Genomic DNA, 11,968 nt, shown 5'->3' with positions numbered 1-11,968 from the left:
GGAAGAGCTTTTAGAAAAATTAAATACATAACTCCCTTTGCTAATTTTGAAGCGAGTCACCCCTTATTTTTAGCCTACGTTTGTACATACATAAATATATATATATATATATATATATATATATATATATATATATATATATGTATATGTATATGTATACTTAAATATATGCGAATTTCCATATTTGTTTGTTAATTTATGTTTGCGTTTGAAAGAAAAGAACACAAGGCCTATTTTACAAAGATTACACTGTTGGTTCCTCACGTATTTTTTTATTTTTCATCGTTTTTAATAGGAATAAATACATAATTCGATGTTTGTTTGCCCTGCTACGTTTTACCATTATTTATATACATATAAATATGCATTATATGTATACAATAACGTGAAAGTACAATTTATTTTGAAAATAAAAAAGTATATTTAACTATTAATCCCTATCAATTACACATGTAATTTATTCAATGAAAAACTTTGAGAGAAAAAAGAATTGAGTTCCTATGTAGATTTTTTTTTTTTTTTTTTAATCTTCTATACTAAAAATATATATATATATATATATAATATATATATACATGTACATATATATACGTTTCATTTGTACATAATTTTTAAATTCATTCGAAATGTATAAACATTCATCATTTCTTCCCTATGTCACATTAATATATTTTAGCTTGTTTATTTATAACAATTTTATGGCCCTTTTTCGTTACCATTTTATTTTGTATTCTTCAAAATAAAATTTTTAATTTGCTAGAAAAGAATTCTTGCGTTTTTATATACGTATAATATGTACATATATATACATATATATGTATATATATATACTTTTTTTTGTTGACCTTTTAATGTATAATTTGTTTTTTTTTTTTTTTTTAAATCTTTTTGTATATATATATATATATATATAGAAAGGGATATTAAATTTTGAACAGGTAAACTAGCATAGTCCCAAAATTGCTGATATGTACCAGTAATCTTTTTTTTATCGTTTAATTTTTCTTTTTCTTCAACATTATTCTATTAATCACCCCTTCATCTTGAGCATTTGGTTTTATTGGTTTTTGTTGATTTGATTGATTTGATTGGTTTTTGTTGATTTGATTGATTTGATTGGTTTTGTTGATTTGATTGATTTGATTGGTTTTTGTTGATTTGATTGATTTGATTGGTTTTTGTTGATTTGATTGATTTGATTGGTTTTTGTTGATTTGATTGATTTGATTGGTTGTTGTTGATTTGATTGATTTTATTATTTTTTGTTGATTTGATTGATTTGATTGATTTTTGTTGATTTGATTGATTTTATTGGTTTTATTAATTATATCGTTTTTATTTTATTTTATTTTATTTTTTTAAAAGAAATTACAACACAACTTCTACACTGTTAGAGGGTCGGAAATTTTAAAAAAATAAAAAATGAAATGGGTATTATGAAAAGGATATTATTACAAATTGTCATAGTGTTTTTGCTTTGCTGTTATGTGAAAGTATCTTGTGAAGGGGTTACTAGTACAAAAAACATTTTAAATGTTGGAGGAAAGGAAAATAAGAATGTAGAACATCGTTCAAATTTTAAGGGTGAAGTTTTGAAAAATGATGAACAGGGAGTAGAAAAAAGGGATACCCCCGAAAGTAAAGAAGTGAAAAAAGAAGAGGTACAGGGGAATGAAAAAAAAATAGAGGAAACGGATAATTCTAGGGAATATAGCAATAAAGTAAGCATGGGGGGAAACGTAGGAAGTGAAAGTAGTAGTAGTAGTGCAAGTGGAAGTAGTAGTAGTGGAATCGGAAGTAGTAGTAGTGGAATCGGCAGTAGTAGTAGTGGTAGTAGTCTTCCCCACACATCCTTTTTAGAAAATAATACGGAAAAATCATCAAATAACAAAGAAAATGCAAACAATAAAGGGGATGGAGGCGATAATAAGGCAACGAATGGTTCTTCCCGTGAAAATGTAGCAGCATCGGTGGGATCAAAGGACGTGGAACATTCTGTAGTTAAAGATATAACACCGAAAAAGGAAGAAATAAAAGAAGAAACAAAAAAAAAGGCAGATAACCCAAGTGGACAAAGTAGTGAAAATATGTCACAGAGTAATGGCGTCGTAGGCAATAATAGCAGCAGTGGAAACAGCGGAGTTGGCATAAGTAATGACAACAGTAATAACAGCAATAGTAACAACAATAGTAACAGCAATAGTAACAGCAATAGTAACAGCAATAGTAACAGCAATAGTAACAGCAATAGTAACAGCAATAGCAACAACAACAGCAGCAACAACAACAGCAGCAACAACAACAGCAGCAACAACAACAGCAGCAACAGCAGCAGCAACAACAGCAGCAACAGCAGCAGTGGAGGCGGAGCGCCGAATGAATACATCGATTTGACGAGTAAAAAAATATACGACGAAATGAACAACAAGAACGAGGAGCAGAAGAGCTCAGGATTAAATTTTTTGAAAATATTATCAATAGCGTCATCTATATTTATGCAGCTTATATTATTTCCATCCATATATAAGATAATAAAAAAAAGAACAACAGATGAATTGGACGGATTGCCATATGTGGTTTTATTATTTTCTTCCTTTTTATGGTTAGTATATGGAATGTTATTGAATAATTCGGCAATAGTTTTTCCTAATTTAGTTGGACTAATATTAGGTATATTTTATTCTGTTATATATCATAAGAATTGTAAAAATATGTGGTTAAAGCAGAAATTATATTCATACTATAAGACGTGCGGGTTTATATGTTTTTTATTGTATGCATTTTTATATGTATTAACATTTGAACAGTATGAAATATTTGTTGGTTTCATAGCTTTTGTTTCAAGTATTATTAATTTTGGAGCACCTTTATCATATATACAAATTGTTATAAAAAAAAAAAATTCATCATTAATTCCAGTGGAAATAGCTATAGGCAGTTTAGTTTGCTCCTTTTTATGGCTAACGTATGGTTTTACATTAAAAGATGGGTTTTTGATTATACCAAATTTATGTGGTTTTATATTAAGTTTATTGCAAGTCCTTTTAATTTTATTATATTCAAATAAGGATACGTTAAGTTACAATGATACGGAAATTGCATATAATGAAAGGAATAATAAATATATGATTCCTGAAAATAATTTATTTTTTAATGAATTCCATATAGAAACTGCAAATAAAATAAGTGAAGTTTCAACAAGTGTTAATAATTCTCTTTTTGATTTTTCTTATGATGAAACGTCTCCCCTAACTGGAAGTAATAGAAATGCCAACAATATTGGTGTTAATAATATAAATAATAAAAATAACATGAATAATGTAAGTAATATAAATAATATAAATAATATAAATAATATGAATAATATAAATAATATGAATAATATAAATAATATGAATAATATAAATAATATAAATAATAATATTAATAATAATAGTAATAATTCGAGGTATTTTAACCATTCAAATGCTCAAAGACAAAAATACCTGACCCTTTCAGAAAATTCGGACCAAAACGATATACTGACCTTCTAAAAACGCATCATGAGGGGAAAATTTGCCTGAACAAGTCAGCGCATGTGCACACACGCAGCAGACGCATACATATAAAAGTGCACACATATATATACGTATATATACGTATATATATGTATGTATAGGTACATACGTGTGTGTGTTTTTGTGTTTTTGTGTGTTTGTGCGTTTGTGTGTTTGTGTGTTTGTGTGTTTGTGTGCTTGTGAGTTTGCGTGTTTGTGTGTCCCTTCATCATAGATATTAACTATTTTTTTTTTTTTTTTTTTTTTTTTTTGTTATTTTTCGTATTTGTATTGAAAAAAAAGGAAAAATTATTTTATACCGAATTTGTGTTATGCTGTTTTTATTAATTCAACAGCGCATTATTTATTAATTTGTTTGTTAATATTATATAAACTTTATTTTTTTTTTTTTTTCCATTTTACAGTCCCCAAAATTTTCGAAATAAAAATGTAACATATGTATGTGTATAGGTGTGTATACATACGTGTATAAATGTACGTAAATGTATATATATACATATATATATATAAATATATATATATATATATATATATATATATAGGTACGTAAATATACATACGTGCATATATACTTACATGCTGTCATATAATTTTTTTTTATTTTTTGCTTAGCTTTGTGTAGGCTCATTTATTATTATAGCAGCATGAACAACGCTTTTTATTGTTTGCGTATTATTTATGTTATTCTGTAATAATATCCTATTTTCTTTCCATATATATATACATATATATGTATATATGCAAAAACCTTTTTATGTATATTTTATAGCAATTTTATGCCTATTTTGCATTTATTTATTTTATTTTATTTTATTATTTTTTTTCTTTTAAATAGTACCATTTGAAAAAAATACCAAATTAGATTCCTTTTTTAATTTTATAATGCATTATTTTTATATTAAGAAAAAGCCAGTTACATGAATATGAGCACATATATTTAAGTGCGTATGTTATCTGTATTATAAACTCGTTAATATATTATACATGCGTTGTATACGCACCATATACGTATGTATTTATATGCATATATAGTGTCAGATCCCCACGCGCATTTTAGGTTTTTATATACCCAAGATAAACTACTTTTTTTTTTTTAAATTATATTAAATTTTTAATATTATATCAATAGTTTTAACAACAACAACAACAACAAAAAAAAAAAAAAAAAAAAAAAAAGGTTAAACAGTTGCATTATTTTAAAGTTCATTTAACTTTTATAAAAAAATATGAACAACAAAATGGTTCGAAAAATTCTTAGAACAAGAAGAAAAGAACATAATAAAAAAAAGAAAAAAATCAGGAGAAAGAATTACTGCATGGGCTAAATTCAAATTTTAAAAAACGAAAAAATATAAGAAGTAAAGAATGAAATAATAAAGGAAGCAAAATATAAAAATTAAAAAATTAAAAAATAAAAGAAGCAAGAAATGAAAAATTTAAAGATAAATTTGTTCTAAAATATTTCTACCCCCGTTGTTAAGCTAATGCGTTATTTAAAATTAACATATATTTGTATATCGAAAATTTTAATTAAATGTACATTTATGTTTATATACGTATATTTATGTATATATACGTATATTTATGTATATATGTACATTTATGTACTCTATATGTACATAAACAATATTATGCGCGTATTTGCAACTGAGCAGCAACGTTAGAACAGTTCTCAAGATGGCGTAGAAATTTTATAGGTTAAGGCGCTTTAGGAAGAAAAAACAAAAAGAATATATATTTGTATTTAAAAATATGAATATTCTTGTAATACATAGATTTAATTATATATTTCATATGCATATACTTTTATTGTAATAAATTTGAGTTTTTAACATTTTTCTTTTTTTTTTTTTTTTGAAATGCAACCTTAAAATATGATAAAATTCACGGAGGATGAAGGGGAACCTTACTCGGTATATTAGAAAAAAAAAAAAAAAAAAAAAATTAGGAGATAAAAGGAGAAAACAAATTTGAGTTTTTGTTATCTCGATTACTAAATATTGCTAAACTACACTGCTTCTTTTTTTTTGAAAAATTTTAGCTAAATTTTTTTTTTTTTTACTTAGAATTCTACAGGCGACAAGAATAATCTTCTACTTAACAAAAGTAAGATCTTCTTAAATTTTCATTTCATGTACTGCTAGTAGTTTTGCATGTTTAGAAGCTTTAGAAATGTATACATATATGTATGTGTGCATACGTAGTATTACATTTGTGTAAGTGATACTCATGATGTGCGATCATTTCAGGGAATTCGAAGCATATTCAAAATTACCTAAACGAATTTATATAGTAGCGGGTTTTATGTTTTCCCACTCTGATCTTTATCTTTATTACATCTTCACTATGCATTTTCAACTTTTATTTAGAAAAAATTGAAGACTTGAAAAAAAGCATAGAAAATTTACTAAATAAGGATAATTCTCTGTCTGACTTAAATAACATAAAGAACTCGTTGAGGGAATTAGAATTGCATGCATTAAATAATAATAATGTAATAATTTTTTTATTTTTTTTTATTTCTTTTTTTGTAATACGTTTGCCTGTGTGTATGTAGCAATCTGCATATACCCACGCAGCGTACACATGTATGCACGCGGGCAGTATATATATATATATATATATATATTATATATATATATATATACATATGTACATATGCCTGTTTTTCCTAAAATGACTACATCGTGAGTGCCCTTTTCTCAGAGTCCGAATATTAGTCAAGGGGAGACTCACAAGTCAGATAGCACCTACAATGATAAAACGGTACACCACAACAATTTATTTCGCGCGTATGTACATATGTGCATAGTATATGCATGCATATAGTATGCATGCATGCTATATATGTGAACCCTATATACGTTCATCCAATGTTTGTACATATGTGTACATTTCATTAGTACGCTCCTATAATGGCACCTTTGAAGGGCCACACGTTATCTTCATTTTGGCATCCACTTTTGCACCTGAAAATACATGCATGTGTTCATAATAATTCTTGTATGGTCATATAATTTTGGAAAAAAAAAATTTTTTTTTTTCATTTCTCTTTTTAACAGTTCGATCAGTTGAAAAACGAGTTGATAAAACAAAAGAATTTGAACTCCTGTTTGACATTAAAACTTAGGAGTATTCACATAAAGTTGAATAGTCTCTATGTGAAAAAAAGTGAATTAGAGAAAAATATTCATAATAAAATAAAAGAAATAGAGTTACAATTTTTAGTCTTTGCCAATGTGTCCAACAATGACGCAGCAATTAAGGTAAATGCTAACTGGAAAGAATGGAAGTAGTACCAACTTGCATGGTCTTTGCTTCGAATTATGCATTACAAACTTGATGCGCTCTTTGATGAATACATGTTCATTTCCTTTCCGAAAGTCAACATTTGTTTTATGTTTAGTTAGATGTGTTTATTATGATAAAATATTTGTTTTTCATAAGATAAACGAACATCGAAATAACGTCTATATATGATTTATATATATATATATATATATATATAGGAATTTCCGTCCAAAGGGATGAGTAACGATGGTAGGGCATGTTTAGGGGTAGATAACTACAAGGGAGGCTGGAACATAAAAAATGGTGGGAAGCTTACTGGTCAAGAAATTGCACAAAATGAAGAGGAAAAACGTAACACAGAGGGAAGCAGTAGTGATAGTAATAATAATAATAATAATAATAATAGTAGTAGTAGTAGTAGTAATGAAGATAAACGGAGCACTAATAACGAAGCTGATAAGGAGAAAAACTTGATAAGGGAGTATAAAAAGAACCTGGAGATGTACAAGATGGGTAAGGTACAACTAGACTGCGAATTGAACTATTGCAAACAGAAGTTAAAGGAAGAAATAGAAAAAAATAATGATTACAGAAATAAAATAAGAAGTTTTGAAATGCACATAAGTATTTTTAAGAATGAAAAAGTAAAAAAGGTAGAAGAATTAAATGAACTAAAATTAGAATTAGAAAAATTTAAAGGTATAAATAATCAAGTTCATATAAAAAATAAATTATTAAATGATGAAAAAAATAGTTTATCTGATATGAACAATGATTTAAAACTTAAGCTAAAACATATGAAATCTTTTTTAAATTTTTCAAAAAATAAAGAATATATACTTAGCAATTTTACCGAAAAAATTTATGGAATTATAATATATTTAAAAAATAATGATGAGTACAATGTGTTAAATGATCAAATAGTTAACAAGCTAGACTTGGACAATGAACATGTATTCGTTCAAACCGAATTGTACATAGACGTTATCTCGTCTTCCGTGAGAAAACTGGTCGGTATGAAAAGAAGTTTAGAGGTAATACCTGAGTAGGGGGGTCTACATAGGGAACCCTGTATGGGGGAGTCGACATTGAAAAAATCTACATATATGGAGGAGGGGTATATTCTACCCCTCACTTTCTCTTATATGCATTATCATTAGCCTGGAACAAGATGCATTCACTAGTTTGCATTACGTTTAGTTCTCGTGTGTGCATTTATGTACATACTTTCACATGCGATCACTTATGCATGCATAAGTGAGCATGCGGAGCTATCCTCGTGCTTCTATCTCCACATACACACACACTTTGCTCTTCTTCGTTGCAGGAAAAGGTGAGAGAGTTGGAATGCACGAAAAACGAAACAAATATGCTAAAGAATGAGCTCTTGAGGAAGTGCAAAAGTTATGAAGAAATGAAACTAAAGATTGATAGACTAGAAATATTAGAGAGGACCAACTTAAAGATATGTAATGAAAAAGAAAATGATGAAAAAAAAATTTTTGAATTAAAGGATAAACTAGATAAGGATGAGAAAGAAATACAAGACTTGAGGAAAAGAAATAGATACCATCTTTACAAAATAAAAGATTTACAAAAGAAGGAACAAACGTTAATAAAGGAAATGAACAAGTTGAAGATATTTATAGAAGAGAACAATGTACATTTTGAAAGAAACAATGAGATGAATAGTAGAAGCATAAAAGAAGAGAAAAAGAGAAATAACGAATTAGTAAACAACTTGAATGAAATCAATCATGAGCTGGAAAGATGTGTAGATCAAATGAATGCAGCAAGTAATAATATGAAAAGGCTAGAAAAAGAAAAGGAGGAAATTGAAAAGGAGTTAAAAATTATGAAAATGAAAAATAGAACTTTACAAAATGAACTAGACAAAATAGATAGACAAAAAAAAGTCATGAAATTAAAAATACAAACATTGAGTAGTACTATATATGATATAAATAATAAACTAAACGAATCGATAAACAAGTATAATGATGTTGTTCGACACTTGAATCATTGTAGAGATAAATATAAGGAAGAATTAAAAAGTAGAAGTGATAAGTTCATTATACTAAAGAGGAATTATATATCCTTAAAGGAAGAGTTAGTGGTTAGAAGTAAGCAATTAGATAATAATGTTAATACTATAAAAAAGTTGGAAGTCAAATTAAAAGTATGTACAGATAAAAATGAAAAATTAAATGAAGAGATAAAAAGAAGAGACTCGTTTATAAAAAATAAAGAAAAAAAAATAAATTTCTTAACAAATGTAGAGAATGATTTATTGAAAAAAAAAGAAATTAATAATATTAAATTATGTGAAAAAAGGCATATGATAAAAAATAATATAACAGAATTACGACAGTTAAAGGAAGAAAATAAAAATTTATATGATCAAGTAAGAAAACTAAAGTGTCAACTGATAAAGGGTGAACTAGAAAGTAGAAGTGTACATAAAGAAATGGAAATATATAAAAATGAAAAGAATAAAATACTACTACATTTAGAAAAAACATTGTTAGAAAAAGAAAAGCATATAGAAAGTATGAAACAAGATTTAGTAAATATACAAAACAAAATAGATGAAAAGATAAACACAACAGAGCAGATAAACCAGTTAAACGAAAAGTTGACTACCCTAACGAAAATGAACGATACTTATCATCTACAAATTAACGAATTGAATAAAGACCTCGAATGTGTTAGGAAGAAACTTGGTCAAGAAGAGGCTGTAAAAGAAGAGGAAAAAAGAAAAAACATGGATTTGTCTTTTTTATTAAAAGAGTCGGAAATGAAAATTAAGGAAAAGGAAAATATTATTGAGGCATTGAAGAACAGTGAACAAATTTCAGATGAGATGAAATATGAGGAGTATTGTGAAAAAGAGAGAGTGTTAAAAAAAAAATTTGATCAAGAAATGGTGCGCATCGTAGAAGAGTGTAACAAAAAGGTCGAGTTAGAAAGAAGCGAATTTCAGGAGAAGATAAAGACTCTAAATGACGAGAACAAACGAGTGGTAGAAGAATGTAACAAAAAGATTGAGTTAGAAAAGAGTGAGTGCCAGGAGAAGATTAGGACCTTAAGAGATAAGTATACAGAAACCATTTTCGAAATACGGGAGGAGAATAAAAATGAAATAAAAAAAATGAAAAATGCATGTGAAATTAGCTTACAGTCTCAAATGATACGAAACGAAAATGAGAAGCACCTGCAGAATAGAATTGACGAATATAATAATTTACTAAAACAAAGAGAGGAAGAAATGAAGATGATCATACAAGAATATGATGAAAAAATGCAAAATCAAAATAAAGAAATGGAAAATTTAATAAATGAGTGTGAAGAAAAGTTAAAAAAGGCTAAAAGGGAAAGGAACAGAGCAAGTACTACTACTAATGCTACTACTAGCACAATCGCAGATATCACTTCGGATTTTATGAACAATGACAATGCAATACGTATGGATGAGAAACTGAAAGAAAAAGAAGTAATAATAAAGGAGTTACAAGCAGAGGTGGAATCTAACAAACGTGAAATAATCGAATTGGCCGAAAAATATAATATATTAGGAAGCACCAATAAAAAAGCTTCTGCCAATATTACTAGCTTAACAGAGGAAAATAAAAAATTAAAAGAGCAGTTAGAACAAATTATGATACGGGAAAAGCAACAAAGTGCGTTGAAGGGAAATTCAAGCCAACAGTATGAAATGATGGAGGGTGGAGGACGACCTGGACTTCAACGGGATGATAGTATCAGGGTTATTCCGGAGGCAAGGGAAGAAGAGGAGATGACAAAACAGAAAGAAGCGGTGAAACAGAAAAAAAGCAACCAGGGGAAGCAAAAAAGAGAAAAAAATGAAAAATCTGCAAAAAAGAAAGAGATAAAATGTACAAATGAGGAAATTGGGGCAAACGGGGCAAACGAGGCAAACGAGACGAACGAGACGAACGAGACGAACGAGACGAACGAGACAAACGAGAAAAACAAGAAAAAAGAGAACAAAAAAAAAAATAAAACAGGCGAAAGAGTAAAACAAACTGATATTGATAAGGATTACAACGAAAAAAGCGAAGAAAATGAAAAACACCATACGTCAACGGAAAAGTCCTATGAAAAATACCTACTCCCACTGGAACAGCTAAGTAGTATAGAAACAAATTGCTATCATTACTTAAACACGTTAAACGAAAAGTTGGATGAAATTATTAGTAGACTAAAGACAAAAGATGATGCATTACTAAATGATGCTTTTAACAAAATCAATATGGCCATTTCCACGTGGAATATATTTACGGAAGAAAAGCCAGTTGAAGTGAAGGCGGAGGGAATGCAGGAGAACATTGAAATCGAAGGGGAAAAGGACGTGGTGGGAATAAAGGAACACTCAGACGTAGAAGTGGAAGAGCAAGAGGCAGACCCCCCTAACAATGAACAATACGAAGCAATTAAAAAAGAAATTACAGAAAAGGTGGAGCTAATTCAGCAGCTGATCGGATAAGGCTTTTTTTCTTTACCTTTGCATATGCACCCGTGCACACATAAGTACATAAAAGTATTATATGTATACGTGTGGAGAGCAGTCTCTCAGTGTGCGCCCGCGTTTGTGATTGCTCATTTTTCATCTTCCCTGTGCGTGTTTCGTTTGTTCCATCCATTCTTTATTTTAACGTTAATAATTTTGATAACAGTATATTTTTTTTTTTTCAAAATGATTTTTTCTTTTGATAAAAATGATTTTGTTTTTGATGAAAGTATTTTTTTTTTTTTTTTTTTTTTTTTTTTTTTTTTTTTTTTTTTTTTAATCCTTTTGATATACACTACATTAACGCACTTTTCCCAGCAATAATTCTGTAAATCGTTGTTTCGTTTCTCAACATCAGCTTCGGCTATTTTTTTTTTTTTTTTTTTTTTTCTTCTTCCATCAGCCTTCCCGACTAACAGTGGGAAACCTCTTCATAAAGATATGAAAGTAAGTCATTCTATTCATATAGCAATTATTTAAAAAGTTCAAATGGTTGTTTAAAAAAAAAAAAAAAAATAGGAGTCCATCAAATGGACATAAAATCTGTTAAAGTGGGTAAGGAGGTAAAATGTAATGGACAAATTGCACG

The 11,968-nt window shown here is 28.0% G+C and overlaps 2 protein-coding genes across 2 annotated transcripts; both read left to right on the top strand.

Annotated features, from left to right (window-relative positions):
- Positions 1 to 1,427: 1,427 nt before the first annotated feature.
- On the top strand, positions 1,428 to 3,533 carry MKS88_001095 (sugar transporter; the record flags this gene model as incomplete). Its single annotated transcript, XM_067219752.1, has 1 exon — positions 1,428 to 3,533. The coding sequence occupies one exon, from the start codon at positions 1,428 to 1,430 to the stop codon at positions 3,531 to 3,533; it is 2,106 nt and encodes a 701-aa protein (XP_067075027.1).
- Positions 3,534 to 5,431: 1,898 nt separating this feature from the next.
- Positions 5,432 to 11,355, top strand: MKS88_001094 (uncharacterized protein; the record flags this gene model as incomplete). The annotated part of the gene is made up of 7 exons (XM_067219751.1): positions 5,432 to 5,470; positions 5,624 to 5,663; positions 5,927 to 6,051; positions 6,264 to 6,323; positions 6,620 to 6,823; positions 7,067 to 7,882; positions 8,176 to 11,355. The coding sequence occupies 7 exons, from the start codon at positions 5,432 to 5,434 to the stop codon at positions 11,353 to 11,355; spliced, it is 4,464 nt and encodes a 1,487-aa protein (XP_067075026.1).
- Between the last annotated feature and the right edge of the window lie 613 nt (positions 11,356 to 11,968).

Source organism: Plasmodium brasilianum, chromosome 4 (assembly GCF_023973825.1).
Source record: "Plasmodium brasilianum strain Bolivian I chromosome 4, whole genome shotgun sequence".
In the NCBI taxonomy this organism is placed as follows: Eukaryota; Apicomplexa; class Aconoidasida; order Haemosporida; family Plasmodiidae; genus Plasmodium; species Plasmodium brasilianum.
The sequence above is the reverse complement of the archived record's forward strand: the minus strand, read 5'-3'. Positions and strand labels throughout refer to the sequence as shown.